General features: G+C 59.8%; 1 protein-coding gene across 3 annotated transcripts; it reads left to right on the top strand.

Moving 5' to 3' along the window:
- Positions 1–142: 142 nt before the first annotated feature.
- ZNF787 (zinc finger protein 787) lies at positions 143–23138 on the top strand. 3 transcript variants are annotated; one of them, XM_064367343.1, is made up of 3 exons: positions 143–266; positions 16980–17068; positions 21401–23138. In XM_064367343.1, exons 2-3 carry the CDS (start codon positions 16990–16992, stop codon positions 22471–22473), a joined length of 1152 nt encoding a protein of 383 aa, XP_064223413.1. In that variant the 5' UTR covers positions 143–266; positions 16980–16989; the 3' UTR covers positions 22474–23138. The 3 variants fall into 3 exon arrangements, with proteins under 3 accessions (XP_064223413.1, XP_064223415.1, XP_064223414.1); XM_064367345.1 differs by lacking the exon at positions 143–266 and adding an exon at positions 904–3217 and having other exon boundaries at positions 21401–22473; XM_064367344.1 differs by lacking the exon at positions 143–266 and adding an exon at positions 14832–15221 and having other exon boundaries at positions 21401–22473.
- Positions 23139–24366: the final 1228 nt, after the last annotated feature.

Raw genomic sequence — 24366 nt, 5'->3', positions numbered from 1 at the left:
GCCCGCCGGGCACCATAGAGCTGGGGGCGGCGGCCCGGGTAGCGGGCTCGCCTTCCTAGAGCGGCGAGGACAGGGTGGCGGCCTGGGGGGAGGGCGCCGAGGGGAGGGGGGAGCAGCGCGGGCGGAAGCGGCCGGGAAGGTCACTTCCGGCCTGGGCGCCCGTCCCCCTGACCCCAGGGTCTGAGTCGCCGCTGCCGCCGCTGCCACCATCCGCGAGGCAGGAGAGAGGAAGAGGAGTGAGGCCTGGCGGCCCCGGGACCGAGGAGGTGAGGGGCGAGGGCGAGGGCTGTGCACTGGGGGCCGGCTGGGACCGCGCTTCGGGAAGCTGGGCTTGGTCTGGGGGTGGGTGGGGAGACGGGAGGGCGAGCGCGACTGGGCGGCGGGCGCGCGTGCGCGCTGCTGGGGGGGCGTGAGTGGGCGCGCGGCCGGGGTGACGCGGGCGGGGGGAGTGCGCGTGCGCGCCGAAGGCGTCGGGAGGGGATGCGTGCCCGGGCGGCCCGCGGGCGGCGTTGGGGGCCGGGGGGGGCGCGCGTGCGCGGGGCCGGGGCAGGGGCGCGCGCGTGCGCGGGCTGGGGCGGGGGCCTTGGTGGGGGTCCCTTTCCTGCGTGGTCCTCGGGGTCCGAGGCGCTGTCCGACCCCCCCACGTCCCAACTCCGCCGGTCGTGGCCGGAAGTGGTGGCAACTCCTGAGGGAAGTTAAGGCCCGGGTGGGGGAAGGGGCGGCGCGGGCCGGGCTGGTCTGGCCGGATACCGCGGCCTCGAGGGCACGGTCTCAGCCCTCGGCTCCCCCACCAGCCCTTCCTTCCCCTTTTCGAGTCAGCCCGGGTCCCGTTGCTGCCCCGGGCGGGCTGCGCGTGGCCTTTGATCAGGCTGGTAATTACGGAGATTCAGGCCGGCTGGAGGCCCATTCATTCGCCCTTGCGCGGCAGGCGGGCAGGAAGCGCGTCCCGGGGGGGGAAGTGACTGGGCCAAGGTCAGCCACCGCGTGGCCCATGGGGCAGGGCGAAGGCGGGGACTGGACCAGTTGGCGATTCCTGAGGCCTCCCTCGCCGGCGTCGAGGGGATCAGAGTGGAGCCCCGCCCCTCTGACACCCCACCCCTACTCCCAGTTCAGGGAGATGACCCCAATTCATGTGGACGAGTGCCCCTGGGACCTGCAGAGTCGGACAGAAAAGTGACCCACAGACACAGAAGGCAGGTGTGAGTGGAGGCAGAAGCTTTTTCAGTCACAGCCAGGCCCTGTGGCTGGCACTAGAGACAGGGCGCAGGGAGCTAACAAGGGCCTGGAGTCGGGTTTGAGGGCAGAGACTGAGACCTGAGCCACAGAGTCGCCACCCCAGGTCACCAGACCCCGGATAGAGAGGTCTGGGGGCTGTGTGAGCCAGGGAAGGCATGTTGACTCAGCTGGGTCCGGGGGATGGGCAGGGCTTTAGGGAAGGAATGACTTGGTCTGCTTTTTGCGGTTTCCTGGTACCAGGCCCCATGTTGGGCAGTGCTTACGACCCATTTGGGGATCCGATTGGCCCCAGCACCGGGAAGCACAGTTGCGTTGATCCTGGCTTAGCTCCTCTGTAAGACTGTAAGCCTCTTTGGCTAAACGCAGCTGACATTCACCTGCCTGCCTCTGCGCAGTTCCCCTGTGGTCCTGCTGCCTGGGCCCCAGACAACATACAGATCAGATTCCTGCTTGCTTATCTCACCTCTTATCCATCCATCCAGGCTTCAGCAGAGCTGAGGGATGGAAAGGGCTCATAACCCCGCCTGGCCCCTCCCTGGCGCATTGCCAGAGTGCTTGCAGGCACTTGGTTGTGTTCCCCAAGAGCTCTGGGACCAGGCAGGCCTGGGTTCAAGTCCCAGCCCCACCACTCACCTCTGTGGCCTTGGATGAGTGTCTTCCCACCAGGACAGAGTGAGGGTGGTAATAATAGTATTGACCTCAGTGGGAAGGTTCTTAATGCTTTTATTTTAGAGCCAGAGCAGACCTCAACAGATGTGTGTGAAGTAGATGGAAAGGGCTCCCGAGCCAGGCGTTCCTGGGCCCTGGCCTTGGCGCTGTCTCTTCCACTTCTGTGACCTTGGACATGTCACTTCCCTTTTCCCAGGTTTAATTTCCCTTCAGTTGCTTAAAAAAGGAGAGCAAAGCCACCATTCCCTGAATAAACGTAATCCAGCCAGGCTGCCGCACCGGCCAGGCCCCATGCTGGGCATGGGGTTACACGTGGTCTTGGCACAGCACTGTCCTGTGAGGGCCCAGCCTGGGTGAGCAGAGTCTCCAGTCCCCCCACCCCAATGCAAGCGCCAGGTACAGTGGTACTCAGTGCTGGGCAGCCTGGCGGGTATCATACAGTCCGTGTCCCAGCACAGCTCAGACCCTCAAGGGAGACACCTCCACCCACTCACACCAAGCAGAGGGGTGGGGGAGACTTGCCAGAGGGGTCCTGGGAGCTCTCAGCACAGAGGGAGGGGTGAGTGGTGCAGGGGAGGGCGTGTGTATTGAAGGATAGAAAGGAGGGATTGGCTTCCAGAAGGCTGGTACTGAAGGGAGGATGACAGCGGGCTTCTGGCAGGAGTCACAGCTCGAGGCCACCAGCTACTGCTTGGCCGCCATGGGAGGTCCTTCGTTACTGGGCACACACAGCCCTCGTTCATGTGTCCTCTGGGGCATCCTGAGGCCTTCAGCCTAGTGAGGACTGTGCTGGGTGCTGGGGCCTCTGTAGCATGAGAAGCTGCAGATTCGACAACACTTGCTGGTGAACACTTTGCCGGAACCTGGCCTAGTGCCCGGTCCTCACCGTCCTAAATTCTCAAGGCCCTGGGATGGAGGTGGTCAGCCCCGTTTTAGAGGGATGGGATGGAGGCTCGGGACGGAGGCTCTGGCTTGCACTTGTTAGCAAGACCCCCAGCAGCTTCAGAACCCGAGTCTACGGGTGATTCCTGAGCGCAGGCCCTTGACCGCCATGACTCCCCCTTCCGCTCCAGGTTGGGGCCTGAGGGAACAAAGGCTGTCCCCAGATCCTGTAGGTGTTAGTTGTTGACTTGGGTGCGCTGGACTCTCTGCCCTGGGGGGTGTGCTGTCCGTGAGGACTCTACACACGGGGCTGCTGCTGCTTCTGGGGAGGCCAGCATGGTGGGAGAAGCAGAAGTGGCACGGAAGTTGAGTGCTGCGACCCGTGCAGCCACCAAGGAGACCTCACTCACCCAGCATCAGGGAGAGCAAGGTGGGTGTGGAGTTGGGGCAGTCACACCACCAGTGCCAGGGGCCCTGTCCCGGAGCCCAGAGCTGTCGCCTTACTGCTGCCAAGAAACCAGCCCAAGCTCCGAGCCCAGGTGGGGTGGCCCGGGGCCCATCTGTTCCTGCAGGGGACCTGGCACCCTGGGGCCCTCCTTAGTAAAGTGTTCCTGGTTCCGCCTCTGCCTTGGCCTGAGCCTTTTCCCTTTGGGCTCACAGAACACAGACGTCTCTCTTGTGCTAAATGGGGATCCCATCTGGCCCCCCTGTTTCGGGGCCACAGTAGTGCCAGGCCTTGCGGTGGGAGATGCTGGGCCCCAGAGATGCACCAGAAGTGGTCCTGGTCTCAGCCAGGGTCAGGCCAGTCAGAGCCATGGATTCCTGAGGCTGCTGTGTGCAAGGTCCTCACGTGCACAGTCCGCTGGATGCCCTGTGGGGCTGATGAGGACCTGCTGTAGGTGCCGTGGGGGTGAGTAGGATGCAGATCCCCCTGGGGACCCGCACAGTGGTGGACCATCCATAGTGGTGGGCATTAAAAGGGAACAAATGCCAGTGTCCCAGGAGTTAAAGGGAAACAAGGTGCCTTTGGCGTCCGGCGACTCGGGTGACCACAGTGATAAGTGGTACGTACTGGGTGCCTCAGCATCTGGCTTTTGGGGGAGCACTTGACACATTGTCATCTCAATCAGGAGGGACGCATAGCCCAAGCACCTTGCCCAGGTCATGTGGCTGGTTCCTGGGGGGCCGGATCCGACCCTGGCCTGCCCAGAGCGATTGTCCTGTTGCCCCTGCGCTGGCCTCATGGCCTCACACTGTCTCACGGCGTGACTGTGGGGCCCGGATCAGAGCTTATGTGCTTAGGGCGCCCTGCACCCGGGACGTGGGATTTAACCTGTGGTTGATGTTTGTGATCTTCTGTTGCTGGATAAGAGAGGACAGAGCTGAGGGAAGGGAGGGGTCTGGGAAGGCTTCCTTCCAAGCACCTTCCTTGCTGTGGGTGCTGAACCTTGGCAGATGGGCCAAGCAGATGCCCTCAAGGTGGGAGGAAGGGGCCGTGCAGAGGACCTGGTGGGGAATCCACCTATCTGTAAAACGACCAGCCTGCCCCATTGGTCCCGCTGAGGGGTGACAGAATGTAAGGTGCTCCATGGGTGTGGTTTTGTGTGTTTTCATAGAAAGGGTTGTTTTTTATTTCATATAAATATGTATATTTAAGAGATAGGGTCTTGCTTTGTTGCTGGTCTCGAACGCCTGGGCTTCAGTGATCCTGCCTCCTCAGCTACTTGAGTAGTGACTGCTTTATTTTAAATTGACAGGAAGGTGCACAGACTTCCCATATCCCCCTGCTCCCTCCCCCCACAGCCTCCCCCAACCTCTCCCCGCCCCCTGCCCCCCCCAACTTCCATTCCAGGGCGGTGTGTTTGTTACAGTGGATAAACGTACATGGACAGCACCGCCTTGTCACCAGAGTCCATAGTGTACCTTGTAGCTGTGTGGGGACTTTTGGCCTGAAGACTGTTTTGTTTGTCTTTTAAAGACTTCATGGTTACTTACTCGCCTGCCCTGAGATCCTCAGGGATCTGCAGGTCTGCAGGCACTGGGTCCCCCCAGGAGGCTGCACCTGAGGGTAGATGCCCTCTGGGGCTGTGAGTGGCTCTGCCGTGGCTGTGCTGGTGCACCCGAGGAAGGCGGCTCTGATGGGACCCATGTGGGTGGTGCGGGTGAGCCTGGGTGTGAGGCGGCTGGAAAAGAAGAAAGCAGCGAAATAGATGCTCCGAATCGCCCTCGAGAGGAGAGGGTGAGGGGAGCCAGAGCAGGGGATGGCTGAGCGCTGCGCCCTGAGCCCTGCCCAAGAGAGGTGCAGGCTGCGCTCCAGGAGAACGTGACCTGCCAAAACCGGCTCAGAGGAGGAACAAGGTCTCCGCAGATCAGTCACTATAGAATGTTCCAGGAGAGGGTGGCAGATCAGTCACTATAGAATGTTCCAGGAGAGGGTGCCGTGGCACTTTCTCCAGCACCCTCAGGAAGGGCAGGCCTGGGATCTCAGCCGTGTCCCAGAGACATCCCAGGGCTGAGGAAATGAGGGTCTGATTTGGGATGTGGTCTAGGCTGGGGAGCCAGGTGGAGATGCAGGAGGAAAGAAGAATGAGGTTTTCCGGCCAGGAGTGAGGGATGAAGTGGCCATGGGAAAGGGCAGGGGAGAAGGGGCTGGTGGGGGAGTGGAGGGGTTACGCTGTGGGCGTCTCCAGCCAGGAGCGTGGGGGTGGGGGCGAGCCGGAGGGGGCTCTGGGAGGGGCCAGGCGGTGATGTTGGTTCTGGAAGCAGCCATGGGGACTGCGGCAGCCGGTGCTGGGCACCCCTGGCACCTGCCCTTAGGGAGCGTTGCACCCAGGAGCAGATGCAGAGCCTGAGGAAGGACATATCAATAGACGGGACACTCGTGACGTGGTAACAGAAGATGCTGACCGGCCGGGAAGTCAGCCTTGCCATGGGAAAGCTGGGGCATGGGCCTCAGGGAAAGGCTGGCATTTGAGCAGACCCTTGAAACGTGAGACCAAGCGAGGCAGGTGGAGGAGTGGGCGGGTCCCTAGAGAGGAACACTGGGCCTGGCTGGGAGCAAGCCTGTTGGTGCGTCAGGAGCCTTGCAGGGGACAGGAGGTCCGGGCGGGCTGGAAGCAGGGATTTGCACAGATGCTTGAGCCAGATCGGGCCCTGCAGTGCCTGGGGAGGAACCTGGATTTTGGAATGAGGGCAGGGCAGTGGTTTGGGCAAGGAGGTGGTGAACCAAGTTGTTTTTTGTTAATGCAAACAGTTTTATTAAGATATGATCCCCATAGTGTACAATTTGCCCTTTAAAAGTATACAGGTCATCGCCTGTGGTCCTAGATACTCAGGAGCTGAGGCAGGTGAATCATTTGAACCTAGGACGTAGAGGTTGCAGTGAACCTAGATCGTGCTATTGCACTCCAGGCTGGGCGAGAGAGCCAGACTGTCTCAAAACAAACAAAAAAGTACACAGCTCGGCTGGGTGCGGTGGCTCACGCCTGTAATCCAAGCACTTTGGAGGCCAAGGCAGGCGGATCACCTGAGGTCGGGAGTTCACGACCAGCCTGACCTACATGGTGAAACCCTGTCTTTAAAAAAAAAAGAAAGAAGAAGAAAAAAAAAAGTATATATCTCAGGGCTGGGCATGGTGGCTCATGCTTGTAATCCCAGCACTTTGGGAGACCGAGCTGGGCGGATCACCTGAGGTCAGGAGTTCAAGACCAGCTTGGCCAACATGATGAAACCTGGTCTGTACGAAAAATAGAAAATATTAGCCGGGTATGGTGGCGTGCACCTGTGGTTCCAGTTATTGGGAGGCAGGGGCTGAGATAGGAGAATTGCTTGAACCTGGGAGGGGAGGTCGTAGTGAGCTGAGATTGTGCCACTGCACTCCAGCCTAGGCGACAGAGTGAGACTCTGTCAAAAAAAAAAAGTATACAGCTCAGTGGTTTTTAGCATATTCAGTGATTTATGCAGCCATCACCGTAGTCGATTGATTTTAGAACGTGTTCTTCATACCAAAAAGCAATGCCATGCTCTTCAGCAGCCCTCCCTCCCTCTGTAACCCTCCCTGTGTCCAGGTCCCTGGGAAGCGCTGATCTGCTTTCTTTCCCGGGTTGTGCCTCTTGTGGGCAGGTGTATAAATAGAACCCTGCACTGCTCTGCATCTGCCTTCTTTTACCCAGCATGCCGGGTTCCAGGGTCATCCCAGCTGCAGCGGAGCTCCACGCCTGTTATGGCTGAGTTGCGTTCCCTGCTGGTCATGGATGGACCATCATTAGTTCATCCGTATGGACATCCAGGTCGTCTCTGCATTTTGGTCGTTATGCCTAATGCTTCTATGATCGTTTGTGTACGGATTTTTGTGTGGATCGACGTGTTTTCTCTTGGGTGGAGAAAACATACCTAGAAGTGGAATTGCTGGTTCTGATGGGAGTTCTGGGCGTCACCTTCTGAGGAACCGCTGTTTCCCATGGCAGCAGTGCACCTGCTGTGCCCTTGCCCCGGCGGTGGGGGCCCCGCTTCTCTTCATCCGCATCGGCACTTGCTGTTCTCTGTTTTCCCTCCTCTGGCACAGTGGGTGTGAGGTGGTGACTCCCTGCGGGTTTGGGCCAGGGAGCCGTCTCTCCCACTCAGCTTATGAGGACACCCTTCCATGTGCCTGCCACATAGCCGTCTTTCTTTGGAGGAATGCCTCCTCAGATCCTTTGCCCGGGTTCTAATTGGTTGTTTGAACTGAGTGACTTTAGGAAGATGAGTTGGTGTGGTGTGGGGAGGGCACTTCCAAGAGGCAGCGTGGGAGTCAGGGTCCTGGTGGGAGGGAGCCAAAGCCCTGAGAGAGGGGAATTGGGAGAAGAGAGTGAGGGTGGATGGGTGGGGGGGATGGCCCATCTGGGAATCCCAGGGCCCCTCCCCTGTGCTGCAAAGCAGCCGTGGAGTCAGGCTGAGAAGGAGGCACAGAATTTGGTGGAAAGTCAGAGAGGGTGTTTGAGAGCTGAGTGGTAAGAGGATGAGTGGGGGAAGGAAAGGAGATGGTTGGCTGCTCCAGGCTGCAGGTAGAGGGGAAGGAGTAAGAGACTGGGCGGGGGCTGGGGTGGGGCAGAAAGCAGGTGGGTGCCGGAGAAGGGTCTGGGCTGGGAGGGCCACAGACGGCCAGGAGGAGTTCCTTCCGAGAGCTCGGGGGAGAAGGGGGTGAGACTGGCAGCAGAAGAAAGGGCATAATTGCAGGCAGGCCTCCAGAGGGTGGGCGGGCCCTAATAACAACAATAATAACAATCATTTGTGCTAATTGGATCTCTCAAGGGCCAGGGGCCAGGAGAAGGCACCCCTGCTGGTGCTTCCTCTCAGGAGCGGAGGTCAGAGCCAGGTGAGCACCTTTGGAGACCAGGAGAGCCTGAGAGGCGGCAGGCAGGGGGGTGGGACCCTCTGTTTCAGAAGATGTTAAATTCCTAGTCTTCTGATAGGTTCCTTAAAGAGCCCACGGTTTCCCTGAGAGCAAGTGGGGGGCCTTCTCCTAGGGAGCTGGCGTGGACCCTGACAGCTGGGTCAGGAGCTGCCTCAGGTCCCTACCTCTCCTGGTGCCCCCGCCTCTCCTGTCACTCACCTTGCGGATGAGGGTTCCGTTTCCCCGCCCCCGCCATGAGGTCCTGGGACACAGGCCTCAGCAAGGGCTGAGTGCATGCTTGGAGGGGCGGCAGAGGAAGAGAACTGGGGCGCGTTGAGTGGGCACCCGACTTAACCCTGATGAGCACTCAGAGGCCTCCACTCAGTCCCACTTTGCAGACGAGGCAGCTGAGGCTTAGCCTCTTCTCAGGGTGTTGACTGCACCAGGGACGGTACCATGGCTGCATGTTGCTGTCACCTAGATGATTAGTTTCATGTCTCCCTGGTAGGTGTTACTCGTAGAGGGAGTTTGGATGCAGAGAGCATGGGCCTGTCACAGGTCAGGACTCTCCCAAGTCACCACGGTGCGGCCTTTCTTCCCGCTTCCCTCTTAGAAGACCACTCTGAGCTCTGGCCCCTTACGCCCCCTCAGCTGCCCCCGGCCCCTCTGGCTGTGGAATTTGTGGGCCCTTTTGCAAAAAGGCAGGAAAAAAGTGTCTTCCTTTCCTGGAGGTCTCTGGGTCTGCCAGGGTGTTTTGTATCTGGCATTTCACCCATGGGTGGGTGCAGAGCCCCCAAGCCCAGGCTGTGAGCCCCCAGCGCTGTGCCCTTGTGCCCTCGGAATTCCAGAGCAGCAGCTGGGGAGCACGGAGCCCCAGGCGGGGCCTCCCTGTAGGTTGCCCCTCCCTCCCCTCCTCCACCTGGCTGTTGCCTGGAAAGGGTGCCCCAAACCCTGGCACTGTCATTTCTTTACATCAGGGTCAGCAAACTTTCCCTGCAGTGGGCCAGATAGCACATGTTTTAGGCTTTATGCACCAAGAGGAACAATGAAGACCACTTTTCATGTAGGTATATGGTTGTCATTTAAAGTGTGGCCATTTAAACATGTAAAAGGCATTGGTATCTGGAGGGCAGTTTGTAGCCCAGTGCACCCCACCCAGGGTCAGCCCCTCGGCCTCTGTAGACTCCCCACTCCCTCCCCCGACTCCCCCGCCCATTACCACAGCAGAAATCATGCTCCATGCTCTGTGCTGGCTTGCTGCAGGTCCCTGATGAGTGAGAGGTGATCTCTGCTGGCCGCCTGGCAGGCCTCTGTGTGGTGGAGAGGAGGGGTGTAGAGGGCAGCCCCTCCCACCTCCCCCATCCACAGCCCGCCAAGGCCTTAGCCCTGCAGGAAGCTGGCCTGCGGTGGAGGCCAGGGGACGGCTCTGAGTTGGAAAGTCCCTGCGTTTATTGAGTTATGCGATAGAGTTTCACTGGAAGCACATTATCACCACTTGGCAAACAGGTTTCCCCAGAAGAGGAGGCAGGGGCGGCCCCTCCCACCTCCTCAGCCCCTGGTTGCACACTGCTCTCTGAACTGTTTTCCCTGTGCTTTTTTTTAACCTTTCCCACAGTGCCGATTCTTAGCATTTTTAATGTTTAGGGTGTTGTAATTAGAAGGCCTGTACGTTTTTTTAAAGTTTACTTTCTAATAGAGGTACAATTAATCAATTCATGTATTACAACACTTGGTTTTTTTTTTGAGACGGAGTCTTGGTCTGTGGCCCGGCTGGAGTGCAGTTATCTGAGATCACACCATGAGCAACGTTTGCTTTTTTAAAGTGCACAATTTGTGGTTTTTAATATATTCACAAAGTTGTGTGATCGTCACCACTATGTAATTCCTGAACCTGAGGCTGGTCACAGTGGCTCACACCTGTGTAATCCCAGCATATTGGGAGGCCGAGGCGGATGGATCAGCTGAGGTCAGGAGTTCGAGACCAGCCTGGCCAACGTGGTGAAACCCCGTCTCTACTAAAAGTACAAAAATTAGCCGGGCGTGGTGGCGTATACCTGTAATCTCAGCGACTCAGGAGGCCGAGGCAGGAGAATCGTTTGAACCTGGGAGACGGAGGTTGCGGTGAGCCAACATCGTGCCACTGCCTTCCAGCCTGGGCCACAGAGCGAGCCTCCATCTGTCTCTGTCTTTAAGCAAATAAATAAATAAATCCTGAACATTTTCGTTGGTCCCCAAAAGAACCTCGTGCCCCCGTCAGTCACTCCTCTCCCAGCCCCTCCTGCAGCAGCCGGCCCTCTGCCTGCTGTCTCCTCACTCGGCCCGCGCTCGCTCTCCTCGGCAGCCCTCAGCGTCTGTCTGCTGTCGCTGAGCGTTTGGCTGGTTTCGCCTTGGCCTTGGTGAGCGCTGCTGTTTTGAGGATTTGTGTGTGGCTTCTTGCATGGCCCTGTGTTTGCATTTCTCTTGGGTGTAACTGGGAGTGGAATTGCTGGGTCACAAGATAGTGCTGTTTAGGCCAGGCGCGGTGGCTCTGCCTGTAATCCCAGCACTTTCGAAGGCTGAGGTGGGCAGATCACTTGAGGTCAGGAGCGAGATCCGCCTGGCTGAGCAGGTGAAACCCCGTCTCTTTGAAAATACAAAAATTAGCTGGGTGTGGTGGTGTGCACCTGTAATCCCAGCTACTCGGGAGGCTGAGGCACGAAAGTTGCTTGAACCCATGGGGCAGAGGTTGTAGTGAGCTGAGATTGTGCCACTGCACTCCAGCCTGGGCAGCAAAATGAGACTCCATCTCAGAAAGAAAAACAGGATATCGCTGTTTAATCATTTGAAGAATCAGCGGACTCTTTTCCAAAGTGGCTGACCCGTGTGAGTTTCTCCGAGGCCCTGAGGCGTTTTTTTTTTTCTTGCAGTGGAACTCCTGAGGCGTTTTTAAGGTCTGTGGTGTGGAATCTTGAGGCGCATACAGTTTTCTGACCCATGCAGGGAGGCCGAACTCCTCTCCCCTCCTGGGGTCTCTGGCAGCATCTGAGAATTAGGTTGACATGAAACAGAATAACGGGAGAAAGCTCTCGAATGTTATTTTTGCAGGCACATAGGAGACTCGGGAACATGAAGATCCCTGAAGCGGTTAGGCCTGAGGGCTTCCATCCCCAAGACTAGTGACTGAACAGTACTGAGGAAGTTTCTGAAATACGTGGGGAGGCTGGGAGAGCTAAGGCTTGGTTTGCGCAGGTGTCTCTCCGTCTCAGCTCCCCAGTGCTGGTGATGAGGCGTCCTCTCCCTCTACACGGAGGGCATGTTGCACGTGGGGTTTCATCTGCTGTTGGGACGGAATGGGAGGCAGAGCCCCCTTCTTGCACCTGCTGTTGGCCCTGTGCCTTTGGGGCTGCCCTGGGGTGACCTGTTCTGTTTGGCGTCTTCACTGGCTGGCCCCCTAGCACCCAGCCACCTCCTCATCCCGATGCATAGCCCAGTGGCTGTCCAGAACGCCCCTTTAGGCCTTTCCCCTTGATGAAGACATAATTGCCTGTTATTAAAATATTAGGAACATGAACATAAAAAGGTTGAGATCATTCTTTTTTTTTTTAAAGATGGGTTTTCACCATGATGGCCAGGCTGGTCTCGAACTCCTGACCTCAGGTGATCCACCCACCTCGGCCTCCCAGAGTGCTAGGATTACAGGCGTGAGCCCCCGCGCCCGGCCGATCACTCACTCTTGATGCTGGGAGTGTGGGGTGTGCCGGCTGCCATTGCCCGCCGGCTCCCGCGGAGGAGGGGTGACTCCGTCCATTACCGCTGTGGGTTTAATAGGTTCCCCCTGGTCGCCCCTTTCGGAACCTCACTGTCTTGGCAGCTCTGCAAGAAGCGTTTCCTGAGATGTGGGCTTTCCCGGCCTCTGGAAAGGCAGAGGCAGCCTGAGCAGGGGCTGGGAGCATGTTCACAGCAGTTTAGCCTGAATGCTTCCATCCCAGGGACCCAGAGCCTGTGCGAGTGTGTGAGGGGAGGTCGACCTGTCCTTCCGCGTGGGTCTCACCTTTTCCTGAGAGGGTCTGGCAAGGGACTGAGTGTTGGGATTTGCCAAGTCGGGTCTCCAGCCTGTGCTTTGCCCCGACCCATCTGTTGGGGTGCTCACCTGCCTGTGCCCGGTGCTGCCCTGGGTGCTAGGGACCCATGGGTGTCAGAGTGGGCACCGACATCACAGGAGCCGGGAGGACAGGCCAGCTAAGCAGACACGGAGTGTGGCAGAGTAGCAGGATTAGGAAGAGAAGAGCGAGCGGGTAGGGACCCTGAGGAGGGGGGCCCTCACCTAGAGTCCGGAGGAGGCAGCTGGGAGGGCTGGGGAGCAGGCGGCTCCTGGCAGGGCCACCTTTAGTGCCTCCTGCTTCTGAAGCCGTGAGTCTCCTGGGAGTCCCTGGGGCTCTGTGCTCGCACAGACCCTGCTCCTGGTGCTGCCACCAGCACTGCTGTTCACGTGCTGCAGGGGACCCGAGGGGCTGGCCCTTCAGCCTCAAGTTCCACATCTGTGAGACAAGCATCAGAACAGTGCCCACCTCTCAGGGATCCCCTGTGCTTCAGAGGCCTCGCAGTCCTCCTGGCAGGAACCGTCTCACAGCAGCAGCAGCCTCTCCTGCAGCCCCCAGCATGTCCCTCCTCTTCACGCCCCCATCCAGGGCCTGCTTCCGGGTGCCTCCTTTTGAGGGCCCCCCCCAGCCTCCCTAACAGAGCTGCCTGTCCCTTCCTTCCCCCGGCCCCCTCCCCATGTGCTTCCTTCCTGCTGTCTGTGAGCCTTGGGGGCGGGACTTCGGCTGTCCTGGTGACTTCGTGGCTCCCAGTGACTCCATGTGTCCCAGTGACCTTCCTTTTTCCTGGTGACCCCGTGTCTCCTGGTCCTCACAGGGGCTCAGTAAATGAGGACCCTGGAGAGTGCGGCCGGCAGGATCCTGCGCGGGATTTGAGTACAGCATCGGCAGGGAATGTAGGGTGGGTGGTTCTAGCAAAGACTTGGGGCCTGATGGTCTGTGTGTGAGCTGTGCCTCTGCGCCCCGCCTTTCCTCTCCTTTCCCCACTGAGAGGTTGGGACTCCGTGTCCTCATCTGTGTAATGGGGACAGCGGTCAGACCTACCCCGAGGGATGTGGGGGACCGCGATTCACATTTGATCAGCCGTCTAGAGGGCCTGGAACTGTAGGGTGGGGTGGCCCGGGGCTGCCAAGTGACCCACACAGCAGATCTGTGCACATGAATTTCGGTGATGGAACATGTCCTGAGTTCTCATCTGACTCTCACCGCTTCCTCAGTGGTGGGTGGGCAGCACCCAGCAGTGGGGCTGGGTCCCTTCTGCGCCTGCATAGTGCTGAGATTCAGGTGGGTTTTGCCAATGCTCCAGTGGACGCCCCCACCTCCCGTTCCCACACGCTGGTCGGCAGACCCCACCCTGAGTGAGAGGCGATGGATGCAGGCTGAGATTTCCTCAGAACTGAGTGCATTCAGCCCAGGGGCCTGGCCTGGGTTTCTCTTCTGGTGTTCAGGTTGTTGAGGGGAGGGAGTCCTGCCCGCTTGGGAGTGCAGTCACACCGGGGAACGGGTCGTCGTGGCTGGTCAAGCCTTGTGCCCGCCTCCATCTCAGTGCGCAGCTCTGATCAAACACAGAATTGAAGACCCTTGGGGGCTCGGGCCTGTGCACATCTCCTCCCCACAGAGATGAAAACGAGCGTCCACAGGAATACAGAGGTGGACGCCAGCGTTGACCCAGACTGTTCACAAGGCCCGTAGTAGTCCACCAACGATGCGTGGGTGCGTGGTCCACTGTGGCCGGCTGCACATGGCGTGGGGTTCAGCCCGAGACCGGAGCGAATCACCTGGCACGCCACAGCGCCACGCTTATGGGAGAGGACAGACACGGAGGGACAGGTGCTGCCCCCTTCCCGGGCAGGGCACTTGGCAGCCAGTCCAGAGGGACAGAAGGGGGTTCAGAGGCTGCAGGGTGGCCCGGCTGGGGAATGCGGGTGACTGCCCGCACGGGGGCTTTCGCGGCTGTTGTAAAGTTGATATGGCGATGGCTGTGAAACTGAACGTACTAAACACCATTGCGTCGTACTCTTGAAGTGGGGAGCGTTGTGGAAGGGAGTCACAGCTCAGTGAAGCAGTTTTTAATAAAGTGTGGGCCCTGGGGTGTGAGCGCCGGACCTGGCATTGGGAGGCTGTGGCTCCTCGGGCAGGTTTCTCGTGTCTCCTGCAGGAGGCTCCCCGAGAGGCGGGGCGGCCGCAGCCCTGTCTCCTGCAGGTGCCGGGATTCGGTGCGCCGAGCCCCAGAGCCCTGCTGTGGGATGCAGGAGGTGTTTTGTTTTAGGCTGGTCAAATGAAGCCGTGGAGAGGGAACAAAGAGCTCTGGGACTGGTGAGCAGCTGTAAACACCGCTGCCCTTGGCAGGCAGGACATTTTTTTAAATTGCCCTTATTTGGGTGTGGAAATTGGCAGCCCTGTGTGTCCGCCCCGTGGAGTTCTGCTGAGGCGCTCCTAGTTTATGAAACCCTGGCCTGCGTTTGGAAAGCTGGGAGGGCACGCTGGCCGCGGCCCTGCCTGGCCCTGATCTGTGCCAGAGTTCAGGTTCCCTCTGCACCTGCTGGAGGGTGTGGGGTGGGAGGGTGGGGGAAAGGCTGCCTCACAGCTGGTTTCATTTTGTTTTTCTATTAATTTTTGAGACACAGTGTTGCTCTCCAGGCTGGAGTGTGATCTCGGCCCACTGCAGCCTCCGCCTCCTGGGTTTAAGCAGTTCTCCTGCCTTAGCCTCCTGAGAAGCGGGGATCACAGGCATGCGCCACCATGCCGGGCTGATTTAGTGTATTCACTAGAGATGGGGTTTCGCCACGTTGTCCAGGCTGATCTTGAATTGCTGACCTCCACTCTCTGCTTCCCTTGGCCTCCCAAAGTGCTGGCATGACAGGTGGGAGCCACCTCGCCCGGCCAGGGAGCCTGTTTTAAAAGGGAGAAGAGGCATGAACTTCGACAGCTGGTGTGTCTGGCACAGGCTCTGCTGCCCGCCTTAGCTGCGTGTGTGTGGGGCTCAGGTTGGTGTCGTGTGTGGAGACCCTCACGGTGTGTGGACGGGTTGGTGTCGTGTGTGGAGACCCTCACAGTGTGTGGACGGCTCGGTGTCGTGTGTGGAGACCCTCACAGTGTGGACGGCTCGGTGGTGTGTGTGGAGACTCTCACAGTGTGTGGACGGGTTGATGTGTGTGGAGACCCTCACGGTGTGTGGACGGCTCGGTGGTGTGTGTGGAGACTCTCACAGTGTGTGGACGGGTTGGTGTCGTCTGTGGAGACCCTCACAGTGTGTGGACGGGTTGATGTGTGTGGAGACCCTCACAGTGTGGACGGCTCGGTGGTGTGTGTGGAGACTCTCACAGTGTGTGGACGGGTTGGTGTCGTCTGTGGAGACCCTCACAGTGTGTGGACGGGTTGATGTGTGTGGAGACCCTCACGGTGTGTGGACGGGTTGGTGTGGGGTGTGGAGACCCTCACAGTGTGTGGACGGCTCGGTGGTGTGTGTGGAGACCCTCACAGTGTGTGGACGGGTTGATGTGTGTGGAGACCCTCACGGTGTGTGGACGGGTTGGTGTGGGGTGTGGAGACCCTCACAGTGTGTGGACGGCTCGGTGGTGTGTGGGGAGACCCTCACAGTGTGTGGACAGGTTGGTGTAGGGTGTGGAGACCCTCACGGTGTGTGGACGGGTTGGTGTCGTGTGTGGAGACCCTCACGGTGTGTGGACGGGGTCGGTGGTGTGTGTGGAGACCCTCACGGTGTGTGGACGGGGTCGGTGGTGTGTGTGGAGACCCTCACGGTGTGTGGACGGGGTCGGTGGTGTGTGTGGAGACCCTCACGGTGTGTGGACGGGGTCGGTGGTGTGTGTGGAGACCCTCACGGTGTGTGGACGGGTTGGTGTCATGTGTGGAGACCCTCACGGTGTGTGGACGGGTTGGTGTCGTATGTGGAGACCCTCACGGTGTGTACGGGGTTGGTGGTGTGTGTGGAGACCCTCACGGTGTGTGGACGGGGTCGGTGGTGTGTGTGGAGACCCTCACGGTGTGTGGACGGGGTCGGTGGTGTGTGTGGAGACCCTCACGGTGTGTGGACGGGGTCGGTGGTGTGTGTGGAGACCCTCACGGTGTGTGGACGGGTTGGTGTCGTATGTGGAGACCCTCACGGTGTGTACGGGGTTGGTGGTGTGTGGAGACCCTCAGTGTGTGTGGACGGGGTTGGTGGTGTGTGTGGAGACCCTCACAGTGTGTGGACGGGGTTGGTGTCATGTGTGGAGACCCTCACAGTGTGTGGACGGGGTTGGTTTTGTGTTGAGACCCTCACAGTGTGTGGATGGGTCGATTTCCTGTCAAGACCCTCACACGCCTGCTGCCCTGTTCCTGCTGTGACGTGTCCATATCTGCCAGGGTGTGGGAACTCCAGTCCCCTCTGGGTTGGCATGAGCGGCGCATAGACACTGTCTTGTGCACACTTGCCAGGAACACGTTCTCCGTCTTGCCAGTGGGGAGACTGAGGCAGAAGGTGGGGTTGCCGGCCCCAGGTCTGGCTGGGAGTGGCGGAGCTGGACGGGAAGTGGCAGTGGCTGCAGCCTGTGTGCGTCCGTGAGTCCTTTCTCTGGCCATGGGGAGCAGGCAGGTCTGCTCCGGCCCATTTCTCGCCGTCTTTGGTTAGGCGCTGCGTGCTTTGTCTGCCAGGCCCTGTGCCTGCCGTGCCCGGGTCCGCAGAGCCCTTGGTACAGCCTGGCATCCCGTAACCTCTGTCCTTCCATCTCGTCCCCTTCTCACAGGGACCCAGACATGGAGCTGCGGGAAGAGGCATGGTCTCCGGGGCCGCTGGATTCTGAGGACCAGCAGATGGCCAGTCACGAGAATCCAGGTGAGCGGCTGAGTAGTTCCCAGCTGACCCTGCTGCCATCCCGCATCCCACTGGCCCTGGCTTCCTTTGCCTCCAGAGGGGAGGAAGCCCTCCTCTCACCCGTTTTTCTCTCACGGCGGGGCGGGGCACGAGACCGCCTGACCCCAGCCTTCCTGACCCCCTGACCGGTCCTTGCACTCCTAGCTGTAGGGAGGGGCTGGGGCTCCCCGTTTTCTTTCCGCCGGATGATCGTGAGGGCCCCTGGGGGCCACCGTCTTTGCCACCAGCCTGGCAGCACCCCCGTTTGCGGAGGTTTCCCCCTTCCTCTCCTTACAGCCTGGACCCTCCACTGTGATTTCGGACAGCCCTGTAACCTTCCCTGGCAGGAAACTCCTTAGACCAGGGGTGGCACAGGAGTTTGGGGAACCCACGGGCCGACACTGACTTTTCAGGCAGAGCTGCCAGTTTGGGTTATGTGAAATCCTTCATGTTTTGGACATTGGCAACGTGTATCATTTAGTCAAGTATTTGGGTTGTGCGAAACTCATTTGTGGGCTACTTGGGGCCCAGGTTTGCTTGCTAAGGCCCCACAACGACCCCACCACGGCCGCCGACACCTCCCGGCCTCCCTCCCATCTACGGAGGCTGCGTGCCTGCCGTGAGACCTGCGGAATAAGGTGCGGCTGCTTCTCATGGTTGTGTAAGCTCAGCAGATCTCTGCAGAGGGCCAGAGAGGAAATACTTTCCATCTGGCAGGCTGCGGGCCTTGTGGACATCACGCAGCCACAGTCCACACGGGAACGCGTGGGCCCAGCGGGCCGGGGAGACTCCATGCAGACAGGCAGGCAGCAGAGCCTGCCAGCCCCAGAGAAAGACCGTGGTGAAGCTGGGGATGGATTTTGTAAAGCACCTCAGGCCCTTTTCCAGAGATTTCTGAGATCCGTGGATGGATCTCCCTGAGACCTCCTCGCCCTGTCTGTGGAAAAACTGTTTTCCACAAAGCCAGTCCCTGATGCCAGAGAGAGGGCCCCTGGTTTAGAACGCACTGAGATCATGTCACTGCACTCCCACCTGGGAGACAGAGTGAGACTCCATCTCAAAAAAAAAAAACAAAACACGCAGCAAAAGCAGCGGGTACAGTTGGGGCGTTGGGTGCTGCTGGGACTGGGACACGGCGGAGACCCCGCGGGTGTCGGAGTGCTGCCCAGCCCAGGGTTTGTCTTAGGTGTTGAGCTCTCCAGCTCTGCGGTGGATGTCACTGTCTGCCCCTGTTGTGCTGAAGGTTAACCTCTAATGAAACCGCAGCTCCCTGGGGCAGAGGTCCTGCTTTGGGCGATGTGGAGTTGAGGCCCCCCTCCCCGCCGTGCCCTCGGGACCTGAGCCGAGTCCTTCAGTCAGTGAGGGAAGCGCAGTGATGGTGTCGGCCGTGGATTAAACGTGGTAATCCGTGGAACACATTTAGCCCAGGGCCAGGTGTCTGGGGACACTGCCCTCCCTCCCCCAAGGGTAGCTGTGGCCACCTGCAGAGTGGTCCTGGCCCTCCTGCTTATTTTTTTAGTGGAGTGAGAACTCTGCTCCTCAGTGTGCTCTTCTCTTTCTGGAAACTTGCCGAATCCCTTTAAAGATGGTGCTGTGAGGTGGAGCGAGCCGTTAGCCTCTTCGCTTCTGTGCGGGGGAGGCTGCTGTCGCAGCTGCAGGAAGCGGAGTGGCCTGGCCCGGCCCGTGCTCGGTGCAGACACAGACTTGTCAGAAGCGGCCTGTCCCTCTGACACTCGGGTTCCTCCTGGCTTCCCTGAGGTGCAGTGCAGGAAGATGTGCCAGAGCCCAGGAATCTGTAAGCTGTAAAAGAGCCATGTCCATTTAACCGTGCTTACTTAGACAAAGCAGTGCAGAGACACCTGTGGAGAAGCCACATTGCCCAGGGACTGAAGCAGGAAACAGCTCCCAGCTCCTGCCCTCCCCCACTCCCAGCTTGCCTCTAGAGGAAGGAGCCCCTTCACGCACTCTGGGTTTCTCCCTGGTTCTGGGTAAGGAGCTCGGGTAATTGCTTTACCAGTCACAGCTCTAATGGGAGGTGAGGAAGTGGCTCCCATGTGCTCTCCTCCCCACCCTCCACGCACAGCATGCCTGCCCCAGTGCCCTCGACTCACCTGCCACTGTGTCACAAGGGTTGCGTTCAGAATTCACGTCATCATGACAGCTGAGTGCACAGGGAGCCTTGCTATGCTTTCTTCACAACCTTGAAAACAAAGTGAGTTTAAAGCGTAGAAGCACTTGGAAGGTTCAGATAGCATGACTGGGTTTACAGTGATAATCAAATCTCTTTCCTACCCATCCCTTTCTGTCCCCTTCACTGACTGCCCCGGGGCAAATAGCTTCTGATGCGAGTTAATTCTCTCTACGTCTTTAAGTAATGTGCTTATAACTTACATTTCTTGATTCGTGTTGACAATGTAGGGGCTCCATGCTCTCTCTCCAGAAGGGTCCTCGCTCCTGACTTCACCTGGAGTTTCTTCTGTCCCAGGTGATTCAAGAGCCATATTGGAGTACTCTCTACTAGGAATAGTGATTCTCAGACAGGAGCTGGCATCAGAATCACCAGGCGGCTTGCTGAAGCACAGGCCCCGGTCTGCGGAGTTTCTCAAACAGTGGGTCTGGATGAGGCCTGAGCATAAGCGGATTTTTATTTTTGTGAGAATCTGGCTCTGCCGCACAGGCTGGAGTGCAGTGGCATGATTTCAGCTCACTGCAACACCACCTCCTGGGTTCAAGCCCTTCTCCTGCCTCAGCCTTCCGAGTAGCTGGGATTATAAGCGTGGACCACCACACCTGGCAAATTTTTGTATTTTTAGTAGAGATGTGCTTTCACTATGTCGGCCAGGCTGGTCTCGAACTCCTGGCCTCAAGTGATCTGCCCACCTTGGTCTCCCAAAGTGCTGGGATCACAGGCGAGAACCCCCGCACCCGGCTGTGCGTAAGCGTTTTTAACGTGTTTTCTGTGGTGTCGATGCTGTTGGTTGCAGGATCCCATTTTGTGGCAAGCTCCGTCAGTGTGTAGGGTGTGCCGTGTGTGGGGTGGGGGAATTTAGCGGTAGGCAGCTGCTGCTTGGACCCACACTCCTAATGTGCTTCTGGGGATTGCCACTTTGCAGTTGTGTGGCTGTGAGTCAACTTCCTAGTGCCTCAGTTTCTCCTGGTAAAGGCTTAGTTTCGTGGCTACCCCGATGAGGAATTGATGGATGTGGAAGTGTCACGCAGGGGACGTCACGGCCCTTCCTTGTGTTTGCCAGCATGGTGTCTGAGATGGTCTGGGCTCTGTGTGCTGGGCACTGTGCCAGGTGTTGGGATACAGATTTAGGAGCTTACAGTCTATAGTGAGGTCATTAGTGAGAACGTTGTAATTGTGATTCATGCTTTGAAGAAACCCTGTGGGGTGCACCTGGGGTGTCTGTGGGGGTGAGAGATTGACCTGTTCGGGCCCCCACACCTGATGCTGTAGCTCTGGACTAGGCCCTGCAGGGAGAGCGAATGTAGAAGCTGCACACAGACCCTTCTGAGGAGCAAGGAAGTCGGGAGGAGGCGGCAAGCCCACCCCTCCGGGGAGACCCCCCCCCCCCGCCGAGGCAGGCCTAGTGCAGAGCAGGAAAGGCCTTGCTGGCTGCAGTGAGGGCATCGTCAGTGTGTAGATGTGCTGCCAAAGCCGACAGGAGCACCCCCCGACCTGGGGCTGGTGAGATCCTCTGTAGTGGAGGCTGCATTGAGCGGGGTTGTACTGTCAGGCTGTGAGGCGGGGCTTTCATGCTGGCGTCCAATCCTGTTCCCTGTCCACTGCCCCCTGCCCACTCCACTTGTAACCAGGACTGTCTTCCTGGAGCCCAAAAGTGACACCATCACTCCCGAGATCACCAGTGCAGGGTGCCAAACCCACCGGCTGGCTCAGGCCACGTGCCCAGGGCTGCACTCAAGCCCTGCAGCCTCTGCCCAGAGGAGCCTTTGTCCCTGGCCTTCCTCATCCTGTGTCCCTGCGTCCAGGCTGGCGCTTTGGGTCCTAGGGTCCTTTCCTGGGAACCCTCTGTGGGTCCCCAGCCCTCGCCTCTTAAGTTGACTGGTTGTTTACAGACTGGGCCTTCTGTGTTGAGGGCATTGTTCTAGAGCTTGGAGATAAACCAAGGGTCTTAACTCTTAGTGGGGGAGAGGCATAATATCTAGTAAAATGCAGGGAACGATGCGTGCTCTGAAGACACCAGGGCGGGTCCCGCGCCAAGGCAAGCCTGGAAAAGCCCCGCGGTGAGGCAGCCGCGGCCTGGGTGGAGCCCTTGCCTGACTCGCCCCTCCTACCGTCTTGCCTTGCAGTGGACATCCTCATCATGGATGACGACGACGTCCCCAGCTGGCCTCCCACCAAGCTGTCCCCGCCCCAGTCCGCGCCCCCAGCCGGCCCCCCTCCCCGGCCGCGGCCGCCCGCCCCCTACATCTGCAACGAGTGTGGCAAGAGCTTCAGCCACTGGTCCAAGCTGACGCGGCACCAGCGCACGCACACGGGTGAGCGGCCCAACGCCTGCGCCGACTGCGGCAAGACCTTCTCGCAGAGCTCGCACCTGGTGCAGCACCGGCGCATCCACACGGGCGAGAAGCCCTACGCCTGCCTGGAGTGCGGCAAGCGCTTCAGCTGGAGCTCCAACCTCATGCAGCACCAGCGCATCCACACGGGCGAGAAGCCCTACACCTGCCCCGACTGCGGCCGCAGCTTCACGCAGAGCAAGAGCCTGGCCAAGCACCGGCGCTCGCACAGCGGCCTCAAGCCCTTTGTGTGCCCGCGCTGCGGCCGCGGCTTCAGCCAGCCCAAGAGCCTCGCGCGCCACCTGCGGCTGCACCCCGAGCTGTCGGGGCCCGGCGTGGCGGCCAAGGTGCTGGCGGCCAGCGTGCGCCGGGCCAAGGGGCCCGAGGAGGCGGCGGACGGCGAGATCGCCATCCCGGTGGGCGACGGCGAGGGCATCATCGTGGTGGGCGCGCCGGGCGAGGGGGCCGCGGCCGCGGCAGCTGCCATGGCGGGTGCGGGGGCCAAGGCTGCGGGGCCCCGCTCGCGGCGCGCCCCGGCCCCCAAGCCGTACGTGTGCCTGGAGTGCGGGAAGGGCTTCGGGCACGGGGCCGGGCTGCTGGCGCACCAGCGGGCGCAGCACGGGGACGGGCTCGGGGCGGCGGGCGGCGAGGAGCCGGCGCACATCTGCGTGGAGTGCGGGGAGGGCTTCGTGCAGGGCGCCGCGCTCCGCAGACACAAGAAGATCCACGCGGTTGGCGCGCCCGCGGTCTGCAGCGGCTGCGGACAGAGCTACTACCAGGCCGGCGGGGAGGAAGACGACGACGAGGAGGAGGAGGAGGGTGCGGGTGGGCGGTGCCCCGAGTGCCGCGCTGGGGAGGGCCGGTAGGGGTGGGGGCCCGGGGGGGGGCAGGGCCCCTCGGGCTTGGCGGGAATGACCACCATGTGCAAGACCAGGAGACCCAGGGAGAAGCGGCCAAGGGTGCGATGGACCCCGCGGCGGGCATCAGGGGTCCCCGTCCCTCTGCCCCCTCACTGTCCATGTGGGCACCGGGGGCCATCAGGGCCGGTTCACTTCTCCGCCTTGACACTCTGCCCCCTCAGCCTGGCCCGCCCTCCTAAGTTCTCGGCCTGCGAGCCAGAGACGGACAATGCCAAGAACTGTAGCAGCCAGGGTCTCAAGCAGCAAGGCCTTTTCCCTCCTCCTCCGCGGGGGTGGGGTGCTGCGAGGACGAGGGGGGGAATCGGGCCCTTGGCAGTTTAGAGGTTCCCAGAGAGGAAAGGGAAATAGGGGCCCCTTTTTAGAATTTTCTTTAAATCAGCCCACCTTTTGACTCCCCCGCCTCCTCCCCAAAAGTCCTTTATTTTTTTCCTGCCCTCTGGGTCCCATCGTTTCTTAGAGCTCAAGTCGTTCCTTCCCCTCCTGGATTCCGGGCAGCACAGGCTGCCCGTGCCCAGCGAAGCCCCGCAGGGGCGGGTGTCCATTTGTCCCTGGCCTGGGTGGGCCTGGTGGAGGAAGCGGGGGTAGATCAATAAATGGCACTATCAAACGTCCCCCTCGGCGTGGTTTTTGAGTTTGGGAGGGGTAAACAGAGGCTCCTGCTGGGGCAGCAGCTGCAGAGTGGTGGGAGGGGCCCGTGGAGAGCACTGGGTAGGAGCAGCCTGGTCCGAGTATCCTCACTGTGGTGGCAGCGTTCACAGGGCTTGGAAGCCCTTTGCGGATGGGTCGCAGTTGGGGCCAGGTCTGCTCGCTGCTGTGGAAGGAGCCCCACAGCCTCAGCCACGCTCTTACAGGGGCAGCCAGCTTCCTCTGCTCGCCTAGTGTGTGGCCTCCCACCCCTAACCTCAAAAGCACCCTCCTCCTGCCTCCAGGGAGGCTCGGCCTGCAAAAGGCGCATATCTCCGTGCCTGGGTCTGTGTAGGGGCTGCCCTGCAGTTGCCTCTCCCTGCAAAGGCAGCTGGGAGAGGGGGACCGCCCGGGACAGGACACCCCCACAGGAGGAGGAGGGTGCGCTCAGCTGTGTCTGCTGCAGGGGACAAGCCAGCCAGTGCCTTCGGGGGAGGGCAGGGATGCCACAGTCCAGCCCAGTGCTTAGGGCACTTCAGGCACTTTGCATGCCTGAGGGACTTGGTCATATGGAACGTCTCTGCCCTGCCAGATGAGTGCTGTTGTTCATTATTGGGGGGGACTCACCCGTGGCAACAGGGTTCCTGGACCCATAGCCCAGGTCCTGAGGACCCATGTTCCTGGGGCCTTGGGAGGCTGCAGTGAAGGTCCCAAAGGGGTTTCCAACCTGGCCGAGGCGCAGTTACTCAGGAGCCATGGAAGGAGGCACACTGCAGGCAGGCGTCTTTCACTTCCGGGTTGGGTGGTTGAGAGGAGCTTGAAGGAGAAAGTTGGATTTCCAGTTAGAGCCCTGAAACTACCCTTTCACACCCAGACGTGCTTGAGCAGGGTCCCGGGGCCTCCTCAGGAGGATGGGGACTCAGAAACCAGGGCCACTGAAGGTCTGCGGATCCTGAAGGACTTGTTGGAGGATGAGGGAGTGATTGTGGGTCAGAAAAGCACGTTCTCAGGTGGCCAGTGCCTTGCTGAGATAACTGGCATTGCATTTGTTTATTTCGGAATTTCAGGTCACCCGAAAGGAGGGGGTGAAACTTGGTTTGTTCACAGCAGGCTGTGTTAGCAGACTGAGGAAGTGTCGCTCAGTGCCCCTACGGTCATTCTGTGGAGCTCTGGCCTTGGACACTCCTGGAGGCCTGGGAGGATGAGAGGTGCCCT

The sequence above is a fragment of the Aotus nancymaae genome, unplaced genomic scaffold, assembly GCF_030222135.1.
Source record: "Aotus nancymaae isolate 86718 unplaced genomic scaffold, 86718_ANA_hifiasm-v0.15.2.pri h1tg000069l, whole genome shotgun sequence".
Taxonomy (NCBI): Eukaryota; Metazoa; Chordata; class Mammalia; order Primates; family Aotidae; genus Aotus; species Aotus nancymaae.
This window is presented reverse-complemented; position numbering and strand designations above follow the sequence as displayed.

Excerpts from the sequence above, each read along its gene's own strand:
- ZNF787 (XM_064367343.1), top strand. The coding sequence starts at position 16,990 with ATGGAGCTGCGGGAAGAGGCATGGTCTCCGGGGCCGCTGGATTCTGAG. Across the intron at positions 17,069-21,400 it reads GGCCAGTCACGAGAATCCAG|TGGACATCCTCATCATGGAT; the intron begins GTGAGCGGCTGA and ends CTTGCCTTGCAG.